The 18,697-nt window shown below is 43.0% G+C and overlaps 1 protein-coding gene across 1 annotated transcript in view; it reads left to right on the forward strand.

Annotated features, from left to right (window-relative positions):
* zzef1 (zinc finger, ZZ-type with EF hand domain 1) overlaps positions 1-4,624 on the forward strand; it is a 49,301-nt gene extending 44,677 nt beyond the window's left edge. The window contains exons 53-54 of the mRNA XM_030792698.1: positions 2,498-2,569; positions 4,429-4,624. Coding sequence (XP_030648558.1) covers positions 2,498-2,569; positions 4,429-4,509 — 153 coding nt within the window. The 3' untranslated portion in view covers positions 4,510-4,624. The remainder of the gene's footprint in view (positions 1-2,497; positions 2,570-4,428) is intronic.
* Positions 4,625-18,697: the final 14,073 nt, after the last annotated feature.

Genomic DNA, 18,697 nt, shown 5'->3' on the forward strand with positions numbered 1-18,697 from the left:
TGAGGTCATAACTCCTTCATTCCTTCAACCAATAGCTGTTTCTCTCAGCATGATTCTCACAACATGGTCACACAACAGTTCAGAGTGAAAACCAGTAAAGGAAGGTGTTTGAGGGTGTGTGTGTGTGTGTATGTGTTGTTTTTGTTTGTGTTTTTGTGCGTCTGTGTTCCTGCTGTACCTCATGCTCAGCACTGCAGGTCATATCACACGCACACACACACACACACACGCACATACACACGCACACACGTACGTGCCGTCCAGTTGTTAAAACCACAGCGTAGTTTTGTGACATTCTGGGCCTTTGTGATGTGAGAAACTGAGGTACTGATGAACAACACACAACAGACATCATATTTCACATGGTGGACAACGACTCACGGCTAATGAGCTATACGTTTATGTCTGTGACATTATTTCTAATTTTACTGTGGGAGGTGGAGATCAAACAGACTGTAATAAGTTGTGTTTCATCATCTGTTTACAGATACTGTGTGTGTGTGTGTGTGTGTGTGTTTGTTTTTCATTCAAGCATGGGTTTACTTTTACATGAGGAAGTGCCCTTCCTAAAATCCTCTCTCTCTCTCTCTCCCCCCTTTGTCTGTCTTTGGTATAAAAGATATTTGTTACTTTAGTACAGGAAGTGGTTTTAACGTTGAATGTCTTGTCAGACAACTAAATCAACCAATCGTAGTTGTCCATGTAGCACCCAGTGCTTTGTGTAGCATCAGGCAGTCTGTCATTTGAAGTCCAATAGGAATTCAGAGAAGAAGCCTGAAGAGATGGACAGTTGTATGTTTTTACAGACTGTTTTGAGATTAGTCACAAGTACTCCATGCCAAAATGAACCAACATTGAAAACATGTATCAAGAGGACAACAGAACATCTTAACCCTCATCTTTGTTTTTTGACATCCCTTACCAAAATGACTTAAGCACAGGTGTAAGAGAGAGTAATCCATTTGAACAGGAGTCAGCCCTGACGATAGTGAGGCCACAGTCTTGGAGATGAAGTCGTCCAGCCCTCTGGGTTTTTATTTTTGTTGTTTGTTTGTTTGTTTTGTTTTGTTTTAGCAGTGTACATGCCTAGCAACAGTTCTCGAATCGAGGGTTTTTTTTTTTCCTCTTGCACGAATCTCTGCTCGCAGATTAGCAGGTGTATGCTAATACACTGTAGTTCACCATCTGGCCATTAGCGCTCGCCCTGAGAGACATATTTGACGTCAGGTGAGGGTTTTTTTTTCTTTCTTTCTTTCTTTTTTTTTTTGCTAATAGCTGCATGCCATAGAATAGAATGAACAGGTTTTTCGGTTGAGAAATTCACAGCTATACTTTGTGACGGTGAGCCAGATGTAGCCTCATGCGTCTCCTTCTCCACCCCCCGTCAATACTTACTGAAAAACGTGGCGAAGTCGCACTCTTTTACCTGTGAAATCAACGTTTTTCCAAAAAGATTCTTCCGCATGTTTACATCGTTTGAATACACTGGCCTGTCAGACAGGCATCGTGTTCAGGGAAATGACCTTGTAATCTGCGGTGTTGCGGGTTTAAATTACTCGCTTCGCTCTCCCTGGGGGAGGGCGCTTATGTCAAAGTTTGCCCAGGAGCCGTTCAGTCTCTAACCGACACTGATATTCTAAGTGACCCTGGATAGGAGAGTCATGTACGTGAATACAGTAAAGCGCCCACAGTTTTGCGTTTGGTTGCAGAACTTGTAAACGTACGTGAGAGAGAATCACATGGTGTCTCTTTGTCCATTAGTTTTACTTTTTCCTCCAATACTTACGTATCAAATCCTGCTTCTTTTAATTCGCGTATCACCTCAGAGGTATTTCGCTGTATTTCGTAAACCGGCTGAGGAGGAATGGAAGTTAACATAAACAGTTTGATTTGAGACTGTATGAAGGCCGCTGTCGTAATCTCTCTCTGAAGCTCTCTGAGTATAAACACACACGGATGGCCTGTGAGACCGGGTTCTGTTTTAAATCAGCTCCCCCAATCTTTAATAGGACGGGTTTTTTTTCCGGGTCTGAAGTTTCCGTTTGGCCGCTGAAATCGAGTTCCGAGTAGCGTCGCGTCTCACGCCTCCGTTCTGTAACGGCTGGTGAACCGTCACTCATACAAAAGCATTTTTACATCATCCCAAATCCCCTCGGCGGCAGAGATGAGAGAAGGATGGTGTGTGGTTGTTACACGGTGGGGGGATTAGACGTCGTAGATGAACAGTTCAATTTATTTCTGCTCACAATTTTACTGTCTTTAATTCCTTAATGTCAACCACTATGTTTACACCAGAATTTTGGGGTTAGTGGGGTTGGGGTTAGTTAGCTCTAGATGTGTTTTCCCCCCGTAAAACCTAGGTGACTTTTTCATTTGATATCTCTCTCTCTCTCTCTCTCTCTCTCTCTCTCTCTCTCTCTCTCTCTCTCCCTCTCCTTCCTTGCTTTTTAAATAAAGGATTTCCATAACATGGCATGTCCTCTTTCTTTGTTAACAGGAACAAGGCATCCTTCAGGAGTACCTGCTAGCACTCACAACCAACGAACAGCTACTGACGCGTACGGCTCAGGTGAGACCCAGAATACCAGCCGGAGTATAAAACGCCACACAATCTACACGTGTAACGAGTTTGACGTTTTGTGAGATTTTGGAAAATTAGTTCATGTTTTATGTAGAGCACCTTCAATTTTACAAAGATACGATTCACTGGTCATGAATACTTAATAAAAAACGTTATGAAGGGTGATGAAACTACAGCGCAAGAGAAAATTATAAGTTATTGTGAATCGTTGGACACTGTGATGCAGATATTAGTTGCCATTGGCATCTCACATTGCTGGTGTTAATAATAACGTAGTCCCCGGCGTGAACTGTGGTGATTGGAATACGGATCCGCGGGTCTATTCACGTGGTTATCAAATAAACAAAGGCTTAAATGAGTCAAGAGACAGCGTTTATTAGAGCCTTGGATTAGTTATTAAGAAGAAATACGTGAAGGTTAAACCATGGAAAATAGTCATGTTTATTGTTCTCTTTGAGAAATAGCCGCTTTACGGTGGACAAAGCGAACTCGGATGAAGAAGGAGACGTAATATGGTTTGCGGGTCCGCGCTGTCCCAGCAGAGCAGTGGTATTTACCTCAATCATTTGCCCCAATTAGATTGACCGGTCAAGACAATGAGTTGCATATATTCGTTTAGAGTTTGTATCACAAGAATTATATCAGCGTTTAATGTCTGCTTCCTGTTTACCGTTGCGTGTAGATGTTCACTGAGCAGGGTTTTTTTTTTTTTGGCGAGTCGTGCTTGTTGTGAAATTGGAGGCTGTTCTTAGGCGTTTTTTTTTTGTTTTTTTTTTTGGTTTTTTGTTTTTTCTTTTTTTTTTTGAAACCGAAAGTGAATTGACCTCTGTGTGGGCCGTCACTCGCGGTGGAAATGGATGCACAGTTACCGCGGTTAAATGAATGTTTGCTCCTACACAGACAATTCAGTTCAGTGCTTGAAAAACCAAATGGCACCGTTGGAGTGTGGCTTTCTGCTAGTGTATAATGAAACAGTGAAAGGAATCCTGTCCACAATGGAAACTTTTTCTTTTTTCTTCTTTTCTTTTATGAACTAGATTTACAGATTTGAAGGGGGGGGGGGGCGGGAAGAGAAAAATATCTCTTTGCGTGTTTATGTCCGTGTCTTCCTCTGTGTTTGCATGACTGTGTATGTGTGTCTTGTCTGTCTGTTTGTACGTATGTGTGCGTGTGTGTGTATGCGTGTTTGTGTGTGTGTGTGCGCGCGCTCGTGTTTAGTGTGTGGGTTGATGTTGTGCTCTAATGTGTTGTGTAATTATGTGCGTGGTTGTGTGTTGGGGTCAGAGTGCCTAAGCGTGTTTGCCTGGATTCTCCATAAGTGCTGTGGGGGGAACAGAATGTAATGTTTTAGACGGTAAAACCGCTCTCTGGACAGCCCTCTCTAATGTTTCTAATTATCAGCACCAACAACAACAACAGCTACAAAAAAAATAAAGGAATCATTCAGATGACAGTTGAGTGTGAGAGTAAAGTTAGTGTCGATATTTGTGTGTGTCCTTGTTTGCAAAACTTTTTATGTTCGAGACCTCACAATATTAGCTGGATGATTATTGGTTTACGGTTATTAGTTCGGTCTGTTTATGTGCGGGTGTGCGTGTGTCATACATGGGCTACGATAGAAACTGTGATGATCTACATCATTATTGATTATTTTATTGAATTAAAGAAATATGCTTTATACTAGGTGTTTTAAACTGTCATACAACAATAACATGTTCAATAATATGCTTAATCTTAGTCTCCTACTCTCTCTCTCTCACTCTTTCTCTCTCTCCTACCCTCCCTCCCTCTCCCCGCCCCACCTCTCTCTCTGTCTGTCTCTCTCTCTCTCTCTTTTATTTTATTAGGCTCTGAAGAACATAGCTGCCATCAGCCTGGCCATAAATTACCCAAATAAATCCACTCAGCTGCTCAATCTGTCCCCCTGAAAGAGAGGCAGCCAGCCCTGTGTCTGCAGGGCCACTGTGGGAGACTTATCCCCTCCGTCTTCCAGAGAGCGATTCCTGTAAACCAGAGACTTTCATTCATCTGTCACAGACCTGGGAGGCCCCCCAACATGTCTGTGCCATGTAGTTTTTTTTTTTGTTGTTTGTTTTTTTTATAATGATAATCAATACTGTTGGAGTTGTTTTTTTGTTTTTTTAAAGAAAAAAGAAAAAACAGCTTCTGTTACGACTTGAAGCAGCTCTCAACTGTAGCTTTTTCTTTTTGCCTTTGATGAAATGCTGTGGAAATTAGTCTGTGTGTTTTTTGGAGGAAGAAGAAGAGAAAATCTAAAGGAGTGAGGGTTTGGGGTTTTTTTTTTTTTTTTTTTTTGCTAAGTGCTGAAACAGGTGAAAAGTTGTGCCAAAATTCACCCGTGTTCTTTTTGTTAGCATCCCCCCCCCCCTTCATTTTCTCCCCCTTCTCTTGTCTTTTTTGGAGAAGCCACCTTAGGTAAGACAATCGATCATCTGGAAATCAGGTCACCTTCCCAGCGTTCCTCTGTCTCTCTCTCTCTCTCTCTTTTCTCAGTGTCTCTCTGTGGACAGACTCAGCCCCTAAAAATACTTACAAACCCAGCTTAGTCTCATCTGTCACTGTGGCCTGAGTCCTCACTCAGAAAACTGCTCAACACACCAGGTAACACAAAAAGTCCTCACACACACACACTGAGTCTCTGGGCACGGTTTTCCGTGCTCAGACTTGGCTAAGATGATTGTAAATCAGTAGAGAAGACTGACTTTGCTTCCGAATATTCACTCTGCCTGCGTATTGTAAACGGCTATGAATATCACTCTGCTCGCGGTAACGTACGCAAAAACGTCAGGAGACGAACCCCCCCCCCCCCCCCCCCGCCAGCACCAGGGAAAACGAGGCTAGCTCTAGCCTTGCCATTAAAAAAAAAAAAAAAAAAAAGAAGAAGAAGAAGGAAAAAGAAAAAACGAAGCCGCTTGTGACTGTTGACCTCTGCGTTGGAATTTACAAGGGATGTGGACCCCGTGGAAAGCAAGACACAAAAGGGATAAAGAAAAACACAGACCTGAAGACTGTAGACTTTGTTATATACATACGTGTATGAACGTTTTTAAAGATTCTTCCACTGATTGACTTCCAGTGAAACACTCTTGTGTAAACAGTGCGTTACATGTCCAAATCAATTGTAATACATACCACGATACGATCTTGTATCGCACTCGTAAGAAAGAAAGGTAACACTTCACACTTCACAAAGTTATTGTACCATATCATTAATGTTCAAAAGCTTTCATTGTCCGTAACATGTTTTCACCAGTTATAACACCAGTTAACATTATCATTATCGTTATGTGGTTGACGGCGATAAGATTACTAAGTATAGTTCTGTGTGTAAGTCTTGGGAAGGATACAAACTGTGGGTTGTGTTAGAAAAACAGATAAATGTTTGGCATTTGTTCTGCCAAACTGGCAAACGTATTATCTCATGAGTGACCTGCTACGAGTTTATCACACTCATCACGGTGAGACAAGTGGTTTCTCAGAGAAACAAATCCGGTTCAAACAGGAGCTTCGGTCCAGACCTGGAAGGCCAACGTCCTCTCGGGTTTTTTTTCCCTTAACTTCCTAATTAGAGGCTGATTTTCACCTTTGGAAACTGCAGTGTCTGTTTGACGGCCAGTCAGTTACAGTAGCGTGTTCGTTGACACGAAAACCAGCAGGAAGTCGGTCCTTCAGGACTGGACTTGGCCACCATCAGATTTATACACACTTGTATGTAAACATGTTTTCATGGTGCAATGTCTGCTGCTGAATTGTGAAATCTTTTTTTTTCTTTCTTTCTTTCTTTCTTTCTTTCTTTCTTTCTTTCTTTTTTTCCAAGGCACATAATTGTCATATCGTAGCAGAAAAGTTCCAGAAACAGAGGTCTTTGATTTGTCAGCTAATCTGAAGACTGGGTGTGTGCATTATTCTTAATTTCTTATGCTTTGGCTTGCCTAGAGTGTATGTCAGTATGTTTTGGTGTTTTGGTTGGTTATTTTTGTAGGGTGAGATCCGTTCAGTTTTAAAAGAATCGCATAGTGACTGAAAAATACAGAGAGGGGGAAACATGGAAGTCCACATTAATTGACGTGAGGATTTTTCTTTTCTAGTTTTTTCTCCAACTTCATTTTACTCCGGCCCCATGGACGATATCATTCAGTTTACTCCTCGAAAACATAGAACCCCTCGCTGCTTAGCTTAAATCATAAATTCAGCTAATTCCCTGAGCTCAGAGAGCTGAAAGAGAATGAACTACAACTCCCAGATGTCCTTGAGAATAGCTAGTTTTGTCAAGCCAACATATAATGACAGACTGTCCAGTCGAACTCTTTTTTTTTTTTTTTTTTTCCCCCTCAGCTCTACCTTCTGAGGAGCAATTTGAGAGGATATTTCAGGACTAGTCCATTGCCAACACACATCATTCAACATGTGCATTGCTTAGCTGAATCAGACGTGTTAGTCCTGCACTAGAATGGAAAACATAACTGTCCGTTTTGGACCTTGGACATAAGTTAGGGAAACATTAGTCTTCCTGCTCAGTGGTTTTCATTTTCAGGGACAAAATGAATGTTTTAACTCCATGGGAAGTTGCTTGGTAGCATGAGACATCTAATAATTTTTTTTTTTTTTTTTTTTAATGAACTCCCAAACACCAGAGAGGAAAGGTTCTGATGAGTTGTTATCAGATGAATGGGCTTTTTCTTTGATTAGAGAGAAGGAGATGTTTGTTTTTCCGGTTATGCCAAAGACTGAACGGGGGTAACATTTCAAACCAACGTTGTCACCTTTGCAAACCATACCTGTTTGAGTTTGGAGGACACCTGTCCTGAGAGCTGGAACTCTACATTTTTTTGAACCAGCTTTTTTTTTTTCATTTTCAAGCATTTAGAATTCTATTACATTAACATTGATATTCAAGATTGCATTAGCTTTTTTTTTTTTTTTTTTTTTTTTAGTGTTAATTTAACAGCAGAAAAACGAGAGAGTGGTTTATGCCAAAGAAATTGTTATTTCAAGAAGAAAAAAAAAAAATTCTGTTTCATGTGAATTATTGCTCTTTCTCGCTCTCGCAACTTTTCGGTAATAGATAGTTTTATTTTAAGTCATATATTTGGCTAATAAAATGACAAATTGTGTCTGTTTTTTTCCTGTGTTGTAATGGTAGATTTGAGCTCTGTCTGTTGAAATTGATGGAGCACTTATTTCATTTTATTGCGTTTTATTTCATTTTCCATTTTGTTTACTGTAAAGCAGACAGGAAACCCTTCATCTGGGCTTTTAACATGGCTGCCAGGCTGACTTCCTGTAGGAAGCTGTCCCTCTCTCTCTCCTTCTCTCTCTCTCTCTCTCTCTCTCTCTCAGCGCCTCTGATGTTAACTATGTGCCTCTGGTTGTAATGAAACAATCTTAATTTTCCCCATGCCATCACAAAGGTCCTCTCATTTGTTTTATTTTCAAAGACAAATGCATTGTTTCATTTGAATCTTTATACATTATGTTTTTTTGTTTTGTTTTGTTTTGTTTTTACCTTTTTTTTTTTTCCTTTCAGAAAATTCTTAGAAGTTTGGTTAACATTTGATTTGAAATTGACACAAACTGAATGTACATAACTGTGTATATTGTTAATTGCACATAATACAAGGATTTAGAACAATAATAAGAAATATGTTTCATATCAGCCCTTTACCCTCCCCACAAAATATATATATTATATATAAGAATTATTTAATATATTGTTTTGTTCTCAGATGACACTTTGATTTGTAGGCTTATGGCCCACTGGGGGAAAGAAGGAAACTAATCACAGATTGCTTGGGGTTGAAGATATGAGTTGTTTTTAATTAAAATGCAATTTCGATGTGCCGATCCGTTTGCCTCAGTTGTTCCTTTATTTGTCTTTGTAAATGAATGTACTTTACTTAAAAAAAAACAAAAACGAAATGAACTCCTGTCGACTTCGGGGTACATTTTAGCCGTCCTCACTGTTAAAGCTCCAACCGCCACCACTGTTCACCGTTTAGCGGTGTTTCCTCAGATATTTATAGAAATGTGTCCCTTAATGCCATCTCTCACACTCACATTGACTCAGTGTGAGTCATGTCATGTGAGACTGACAGTGTGATTGACAGTTCCTGCTGTGACTCCTGCTCTGACTCTTCAGTCCTCTGAGATCGTTGCCGCGGCTGCAGTGTTGTTACTGTTAGTGATGTCATAGCTGCGAGCATGTGCAAACCGGGCGTACAAAGACCCGCCTTTTGTTCCCCGACGCTTCAAATCCAACACAAACAACCAGATGGGACTTCGTTTTTGTCTCAGAATCAGCGTAGTTAGGCCTCCTGTTTTAGGAGTGGCACACTTACAAGAACACCTAAAGGTTCTGACCTTGGACTAGATCTGATTCGGTTAGAGGTTCCTTGTGTGTGTGTGTGTGTGTGTGTGTTTATGTTTATGTTTATGAGGGATTTGAGCACAACTTGCACACACTGTGTTGTCCCCCTGTTCTGACTGCCAACCTGTCTTGTGTTTTTCATTTCCAGTGCCGTTGTGCCCTCGTGGATTTTCCCCCTCTCGCTCTCTTTTGTTCTGGGCAGACATGTGCCAGCGCCTTCTCTGAATTAAAACCATTCATCGCAAACTGAATGGAAGGCTTCTCTTTTACCTCAGATGATCTCTTTCACTGTCTTTTTTTTTTTTATTCTTTCTCTCACTTCCCCCCACTTCCCCCCCTCTCTCTCGCTCTCGCTTTCTCTCTCTCTCTCTCTCTCTCTCCCTCCTCAGATGGTGATGCTGACAGTTGGAGGGAGAAATAAAATAAAGTGAGTTGGAAAGGAGGGGGAGGGAGTATTCGATAAAAGAGTGATGATTCAGTACAGAGCCCTTGCAGTTACAGCCCCCCACCCCCCCACACACACGCTACCGTGAGTCAGCTCATCCCTACATCCCTCTTCATCTCTCCCCTCCTCCGCTAATTCAGGCTCTAGTACCTCACGCTTAGCCAAGGGGACTGATGGTCCAGAACTGTGACAGTGTTTGTGTGCGCGCGTGCGTGTGTGCGTGCGTGATTATGATGAGGGAAGGATCATTAGCCAGCGGCTTGCACGCTTTGGGTTACACGAATTATAAATAAAGTGTTGCAGACATTTTCCGCCTCTGTGAAAGTCACGGTCCGGAGATGAGATGGACAGAGAACCGTAGATAAATCAGCAGGAAATGATTAGGCTGTAACGAAGGTTTAACGATTCGGGAGAAGCCATGAAGGATGAATATTCATGAATGGCTGTTGGGAAAAGGCCGATCGCTTATCAGCTTTTTTTTTTTTTTTTTTACCACATACTGACTTCTGTCTATTCATATTTGATTTAGGAGTCTGACTTTTCATTCATCAGCAAGCACCAGAAATGCAGACATATTCTTTTTCACTTCAGTAATCGTTTCCTCCGCCATCTATATAGCTACAGAATCACCCCCAACAAAATGTCATACGCTTGGAAATTACATGACAATTTTACAAAGTTATAAACTGCTTGTATTCCCTTGTTAAATTCACTTATATCTTCCCGCAGAGAAAATTATGCTTTCGGCTAACGTTCATTTGTAGGAATTTCGACCCTTAATTTACGACTGATCTGACTGGATCTTTTATAAATGCTTTGGCAAGATGAAGACAACTGGGGATGGGCTATAATTCATGTCCTCTTCATTTCATCTTTGAGGTTTCAGAAAAAAAAACCGTTGAGTCCAGTAATCCAATTTTTTTCCTTCGTCATCCGGCGGGTACGACAGTGACGTGGTCAGTCGTTGACTACTGATGAAGAAATATCAGAGGCGTAGTCAATAAATCTTTGGCGTCCTTCTTATGCCCGTGTCATTATTAGAAATGCCAACTCGGCTGACGAGGTTTCACGCGGAGGAGGGTAAGGAGGAGGCGGGGGGTTGACTCTGTCAAACGTGTGAAAAGACACTGACACCATGCCGTGTGTGTTTTAAGTAAAAAAAAAAAACAAGATTCAGTCTGGGACCGCTGTGAGAATGTGTGTGTGTGTGTGTGTGTGTGTGTGGTTCAGAGAATGAAGTGAGGGAAGCGAGGGTTTGGACTGGCGTATGCCGTCCATCAACTAAACAAGTAATCCCTCTGACAAATTAATCATGTACAACAGAGAAAGACGTTTCTTTCCGTAGCGACAACGGAACTCTGTAAGTCAAAACCAACATTTTTTGTTGGGCTAGATCATTTTCTGTTCACAGCTCATGGACATATAACCTTGTGAAATAGAGTAATAAAACTACTGTTGTAATGCCACCTACTCAGATAGAGGATAGAGTGGAAAGCAGGTCGTTCCGCAGACGGGTCCGTTCTCAAGAAATGGCCAGAGCCTGAAATGTAAAGTATACACTTAGACATTTGGTACCTGTCCTTCAAGGAAATTATTCTTCCAAAAAAAAAAAAAAGATGTCCCTCGTCTATGAGGATTTCAGCACATAGTGCCCCCCCCTCCTCTCTCTCTCTCTCTCTCTCTCTCTCTCTCACACACACACACACACCTCTCTCAAACAGGAGATCTCTGGAGTAAAGAGGAGAAGGACTTGATTGCTTTTCTACCCTCATTCCCCCTAAGAGTTTGAAAATAAAATTCCGTTGGTAGAACATTCGTCCTTTAAGAGAAAGTTAAAAACGTGTCACTGGGACATTCTATTCTTTCATTTTCCTTGTATTTTCAGTAACACTACACTCAAAATCTGCTATTAAAGCACCTCATTACGGTAATAAATGTGTCTAGCCTTTTTGTAAACGCTGATAAGAGATTAACAAAATGCCATTCCCTTCTATGGATGCATAACATAATCTTTCACAATGACACACAATCGCTATGGTTACATACTCTAACACTGTGAATGGCTTATAACAGGCTTGAACACATCTCACAGTGCCCCACGGATGCACAACAATATGCCACATGTGTGTGAGTTTAGAGAAGAGGTCACGAAATATTAATGTTAAGTAATCTCTGACCAAGTGTTTACACGCTTGACTTGGGTCTTAAGCTTAAGTAGGGCGGGGTATGTTTTGAATGAAAATAATCATACACATTGCTTTTTAGGTACACTGAATGGTTTGTAAAATCACTGATATTGTGGTGTCATAACTTGTGAAAAGTGAAAAAAACAGGTCACATCTCTCTCTCGCTCTCTCTCTCTCTCTGCCAGTGTTCCTGTGGCTTTAGCTGACTAAAGTGTTGACTGTGGGTGAGAATTAAATTGTCATGGCACTTACGCTGCATTCTCAGAGTTTTTTTTCAAACCTCCCAAACCCTCAACGTCTGTTAGGAGATGAAGCAAACTAAAAGTTATTTATAGAATTCCTACTAAAAACGGTTTGACTTCACACTAAAAGTCAGCTGTATGCACGTGGGTTGGGGGAGTGGGGTGGGGGATGACACTCACAACTCTGTTTCTCCCACCTCATACTCGTGCACCAAACTCGCTTTTTAACTCATTAAAATAATTTAACACAGTAATTGCTTTTCAAATTTAAAAACCAAATTTTAACTGCTGACTCAGAAACGATCCAGAATGAACGGTAACACCCCAACCAGCCCCACCCCCCCCCACCCCCTGCACTCTCTCCTCCTCAGCACACATGCAAACCAGTATCTTTCTCAGATGCTTTTCAGAACTTGTTCCTTCAGTCCCGGACATCTTTACATTTCTCATTAACACACCCTCCTGCCTCCGTAATGAGGCCCAGATCCCCCTGCCCCGTGGGACAGGAACGGGGCGACGTAGGTCACCTCCTCTGAGGTCACGCCCCCATAACTGATTTGTTTAAATCACCTGTGGGTATGAGGCGAGGTGTGAGCCTGGGATCTTTCGTCCCAGAAACATCTTCACTGAGAGACGCGTGTGTGCGGAGACACGGGAGACGCCCTTGAGTTCTCACTGAGGTCTCGTTTCTGTCTCATCTCGCTGTGGTTGTACGTGGAGATGTGAAACCACGGCAGCCATTTTGTGCTCTCTCTCTTTCTCTCTCTCTTTCTCTTTCTCTTTCTCTTTCTCTCTCTCTCTCTCTCTCTCTCTCTCTCTCTCTCTCTCTCCCCCATTCACTTACCTACTCTCCTACGGAACCAATCAGAACCACACTCTGTGAAAAACCAGGACTTGTAGATGGGTCTGACCATACTGTCCTATACTTTTGATACTCTACGTGGCGTGTGTGTGTTTGTGCATGCGTGCGTGCACGTGTGCGTGTGTGTGTGTGCGTGCACGCATGTGTGCATGCATGCGTGCGTATGTGTGTGTGTGCCTTAACCAGGCAGCCTGGATTCTTATGTTTCCAAGAACATGTCACGGTGACTAAGCCCTCATGACAGAGCCTTATGCCTTAAAATAATTTTTCACCAAAATTCTTTCCTGAACTTGGAGAAAAAAGGGAAAAAAATGTAATGAATATGAGATGGATGGCCATTAATCTGGTGAAAGAACCAAGCTGTTATTGTATTCATTTTCTGATTTTGTGGAAAATCTTTCTCAATGGTCTTCAAACTTCCAGCGCCATGGTAACTAAAGACCTAAAACCAGCCATTATGATTATTGTGATTAAATCATGTTTTGTGTTATTCATCCAGTGCCCAAGTAAATGCTTCTTGTGAAAAAAAAAAAAGTCAAAACTAATTTATTTCTTTGTCAGACAAAGTTGCATTATGGGCAGTGTAGTAAATATTTATTTGTGGATGTTGCTGTTTTATGGCAGTAAAAAAGCAAAAAAAAAAAAAAAGATATTAAATTACAAAGGCCCCATTCTCTCCCTTCAGGCCACATGGGGTTTCAAAACTCCTCCCTGTTCTTTCTCTTCTCTCTGATTTATCCCTCTGTCCTTCTTCATGGGTCTGTGGGAGGACGAGGGCTGGCAGGGACTGAGAGACAGATGAAGAGAGAGAGAGAGAGAGAGAGAGAGAGAGAGAGACATTCCTCAGTCAAGTAGAGGAGAAAATGTGGAAAATAGAGAGAGGCCAAAAAGCTGTGGATATAAAAGAGAGGCTGAGTTATGACCTACAGAAAAGAAAACGAGCATCTTTGACCATTGTGTGTGTGTGTGTGTGTGTGTGTGTGTGTGTGTGTGTGTGTGTGTGTGTGTGTCAGCCTCCTCCAAATGTCGTTGGGACTGCAGGTACAACCTGAGGCTGAACCTCTTTCTCTCTCTCTCTCTCTCTCTCTCTCTCTCTCGTTCTCATTTTCATATTGTTGTATAATACCACCTACTACCTCAAACACCTGAAGGCAGACTTTCGATTTTTTTTTTTCTGTCCAAAAAACCTCTATCTTACCAAACACTGGTCACGAACCCGATTATACAAACGAAGCATTATCATTTTTAAACCAGTGCTGACCTGCGTTAAGACAACACTAAACTCGCTTTGCGATTTAGTTCTGACGGACAGGAATAGGGAGAAAAGTCTAGCTCGTCTTATTAAAACTATTCATCTTCTCCACGTTATTGCTTCATTAATGACTCAGATGTTTTGCCACGAGTGCCTTTGGCTGGGAATAATCATTTTTGAACAGAGACGCTAACTGCTAGCTCTGTGCCCTGAAGGTCTTGCCTGTTTTTTTCTTTCTTATTTTTTTTTTTAAAGGCTGTGCGTTTGCTTATTGTTTTTCATGTTCATTTCCTGATGAGAGAGAGAGAGAGAGAGAGATTTCATTGAATTGATGGTTTCTGTTTTGGCTATAAGATTTTGGCTTAGATCTTTTACCTGTGCTTCTAATGGGGAGATAAAAAAAAAACACAGGATGTTCTGAACGCTTGTTAATAAAATTGAAATAAACACTTCGCTTGTGAATCCTTAAGGCTGGAAAGTCGCTTAGTAAGCGCAAGTTAGTGGAAAGTTACTGAGTGAAAGATGGATGAGTTTAACAAGGTGCGCAGGTTAAGTCAATAAAACTCATGTGCTAAGGCAGCGTTGGATCAACATCTCTGCCCACCTGCCCCAGACCCTGCTGAGCTGCTCCCGGAGACAACAGCCACCCGCCGAGTGGACCAGAGGAGAGAGAGTGGAGTGGGTTCAGGTCTTGGGTTTCAGGTCTCTTCCCAGTTCCCCAGCCTGTTACAACATCACTGCTGGAGGTGACCACCACCACCACTACCATCATCAGCTGGGCGGGAGACCCAGCTTCAGATCCCAACCCAAGTGTCCCAAAGCTGGCTGCACTGCCCACACCCTCCCCCCTGGCTGGAAACCACGCCCGAGGCCCTGGATCCTCTCCAGATCGCCCCTGCACGGAGCGCTCCCTCACGCTGGTCCCATCGCCTCAGCACCTTTGTCACGTGTGTTGCCATAACTCAGTTCGTTAAAATAAAGCGCCCCCCTGGCTCACCTCTTCTCACGTCCCTGTGACAGTCTGATAGAACGGACGCTGTTTTCAGCGTGAACGTGTGTGCGTGTGAACTGCTTCATACGAGAAGACTTCAGGATAACTTCCGATTACTGATCAGAACACCTTTGTGACGGTTACGTAACGCAATTCTCAGAGGAACGGAGAATTAAAAAAACATACCCGGTGATGTCTTGGAACTATCGTCTGAGGTTAATTTATAGTTCAGGAAAGCGTCGGCGCTCGGTACCTGAGACACTGCAAAGTCCTCATTGTGTCACTGTTTTTCATCATTTCCGTCAAATGCTCTTTGCAGCTGAAGCAGTGCTCTTTTATAGGGCAACATGAGCAACTGCAGATAAAAAGAATGAGGGCAGAGGAACAATGGATGAAGAAGTGAGTGAGCGCAAATATAGTGTGTGTGTGGCGAGTGTGTGTGTGTGTGTGTGCGCGCGCGCGTGTGAGTGTGTAGTGCGTGTGTGCGTGGTGCATGTGTGTGTGTGTGTGTGTGTGAGTGTGTGGTGCATGTGTGTGTGAGTGTGTGGTGTGTATGTGTGTGTGTGTGTGTGTGTGTGTGTGAGTGTGTCGTGCGTGTGTGTGTGAGTGTGTGGTGTGTATGTGTGTGTGTGGTCTATGTGTGTGTGTGTGTGTGTGCGTGTGTGTGTGAGTGTGTGGTGCGTGTGTTTGAGAGTGTGTGGTGTGTATGTGTGTGTGTGGTCTGTGTGTGTGTGTGTGTGTGTGACTGTGGTGCAGCGTTCATTCAGTGATGTGTGAAATCCTACAAGGTCACCGTTGCATGGTGCTGAAGAAAAGCTGCACCTTAAAGGTAAAGTGTCGAAACGGAGAGCAGGAGCCCGGAGGAGCAGAGAGGAGCGACAGAGGCTGAGAGAGGAGAGGAAAGGGTGAAAGGGGGAACAGGAACGGGTTAGACTGACCGAGAGAAGAGAGAGAGAGAGAGAGAGAAAAAGGACAGAGGGAAGAGATGTGAGGAACTATTAGGGTGTTCAGGACGAGAGAACAAAAGACAGAAAGAGATGAAACTTGAGGGTAAAGAGAGAGAGAGAATCAGATTACAGAAAAAGAGAGGGAATCGTTAAGAGGAGGACAGGAGGAGAAGAAAGAAAGACGGCTTGCCTTAAGTGCAAGTCGTGACTCTTATTAGAGTAATTGGTTCTGTGTGACAGCCTCGACCTTCAACACAGTGCCGTCATGATACACACACACGCCACGCACACACACACACACACACACACACACACACACACATGCACGCACAGACACCCATACACACACACCCACACACACCACACACACACACATACACACGCACACACACCCATACACACACACGCACGCACACACCACGCACACACCACACACACACATACACCCGCACACACTCCTTGTATGCTAGACCCTCCATTAATCTCTATTGTAACAAAATTAAAGGATAACAAACTAACCCTGACCCTGACCACCAAGGGAGCGTCACAATTTTAGTTTTACCACAAAGCACGATATCTTTTGTATATAAAAAAAAGCACTTATGAATTCTTTGAATTTTTTTTTACTTTTTTTTTTTTTACTGATAATGTGATTTTCACCGCAGTTTGGCAAAGCGTCCCCAGCAGAACAGAGTCCTTTCAGTAAAACGTCCTCTTAAGTTGGCAAAAGCAATTACACTTCAGTGTTGTGTTTCTGCTGATGGTGAGAAATACTGCATTTCTGATCAAGTCTTCAAATAGTCTGAGATCTGCTGACTGAGATGGCCATGGGGTGTATGGTTTATCATTTTTATGCTCATCAAACCATTCAGTGACCCCCTCTGACGGTAGGCGTGGCCATCCTGGCAGAGGCCACTCCCATCAGGGTAGACGCTCTTCTAAACTGAATGGAAGTGACAACTCAGAATGGCTTTGCGCCAACTGGTTTTCATCTTAACCCCTTGTGTGGACCTAAACCAGACTGGAAAAAATGCACCTCACGCCATAATACCCATTACAGTTACAATTACAATTACAATTTCATTCATTGTAGCACTACAGACACATTGAGTAGAAGCACCAGTGATGATTTGTGAAGATTTTTTTTTCTCCCAGAACCCCTCACCATGCAAGATAAACGGTCGAAGCCGTAGGTCTGTCAGCCAAATTCCCCTCTCCCGCCTGTTGAGAACTAAGTGAAAAACCATTGACAATATGACTCGCTTCCACTTAGTGGTTGATCAATACCTGTGTTCTTTGCATTAATTAATCCCCAGAGGTGCATCTTTAGGTGTAAATAAGGGTTAGAACACTGCAGCTGAAGAGTTCACCGTGAGATCCTCCTGATGACACGTCCTGTACACACCCCTCGTTCCTCGCCATCTTCCGCCTCTCATCCCGACCCGACGAACAGACGTCAGGGCTGAGGGGGGGCGTGAGACGTTAACCGTTAACGGATCTCAGCCGAAGATCTTCGTCTCTCCTTCGGTTTTCCGTGTTAACGTCACCTTAGCCACCTTTACCAGGGAGTCTTCCTCACTGAAATTCCTACCAAATGCCACCCACAAATAACCTCTCAAAAGTCTCTGAAATCTTCTCTTCCAGGCAAGACCATCAAAGTAAAGAGTAACTTGGTCCGTCTAGTGTTTCTATATTTGACCCAAAGCAGGGTAGGGTGTTTTCACTGTTTAATTAGCCCAAAACCCACAGCTGTTCTCCAGCACCTGCTGTCAATGTACTGTGTGCCTCTTCCCAAGTGTTTCCTTTATTTTGGCAGGGAACCATCATTTTCACAATGAAACCACCTTTTTCAGGTTTTTTTTTAGAGTTATTTGTCACCTAGAGTGTGGACTGTCATTGAATTGTCACTCCTGCCCCTCTTTCTCATACGCTAACCATTACATCACACATTGGAGCTGTACTTTCACCTTAACTCACCTTCGGAGGAATCCAGGGCTTCCTGAAATTGAAACAGCCTGGGACTACTGGATTGTCCCGGTGGGGCCGGCTCAGGCGTAATTAGCTCAGTGACGCTGAGAACTTTGTTTCGTAAGAAACCCGAAACCCGAAACCCCAAAGCTCACCGTTTCTCCGTAGCGGAAAGCGATACGTCGTGGCCCAAGCAAGAAACTGAAAGACAACTCTCTCTCTCTCTCTCTCTCTCTCTCTCTCTCTCTCTCTCTTTCTCTCTCTCTCTCTCTCTCTCTCTCTCTCTCTCTCGGTTTGTAACTCTTTTGTTCTACACCAGACCCTGTGCCGTCTGCTTTGTCTCCCTCCTGTGGCACTGACCTCAGGGAACAAAGACCACACCACACTAGTGAAAAGAAGCTTCATGAATGTTTAATTGTGGCATTTTTTGTGCATGCACCAGGCCAGGAGGAGCGGCGTGGAGGGGAGGAGGAGGGGGAGGAGGTGTTGGGAGGGATATGGGCATAGGGAACGTGATAGTGTTCGCCGGCTTTCTGCTCTCCTGCTTCCTGTCTCAGACAGCTGTCGGAGTCGAGAGTCTGTCAGATACACCTGCTTGTACGTGCTAACATACACTAATACACACACACACACACCCCCATTTGTATACGTGGAAACACACACCACTTCTGATTTTTTTTTTCTGTCACGATCATGAACAGATTTGTTCCCCTCTTTTCATCTCGCTTTCTATGCAGTCCCTCAAAAATGACAAAAAGAGAGACAGAGACAGAGACAGAGACAGAGACAGAGAGAGCAGTTTGGTGCTGAATACAGTCCTAAAACATTTTAACCA

Source organism: Chanos chanos, chromosome 15 (genome assembly GCF_902362185.1).
Source record: "Chanos chanos chromosome 15, fChaCha1.1, whole genome shotgun sequence".
Taxonomy (NCBI): domain Eukaryota; kingdom Metazoa; phylum Chordata; class Actinopteri; order Gonorynchiformes; family Chanidae; genus Chanos; species Chanos chanos.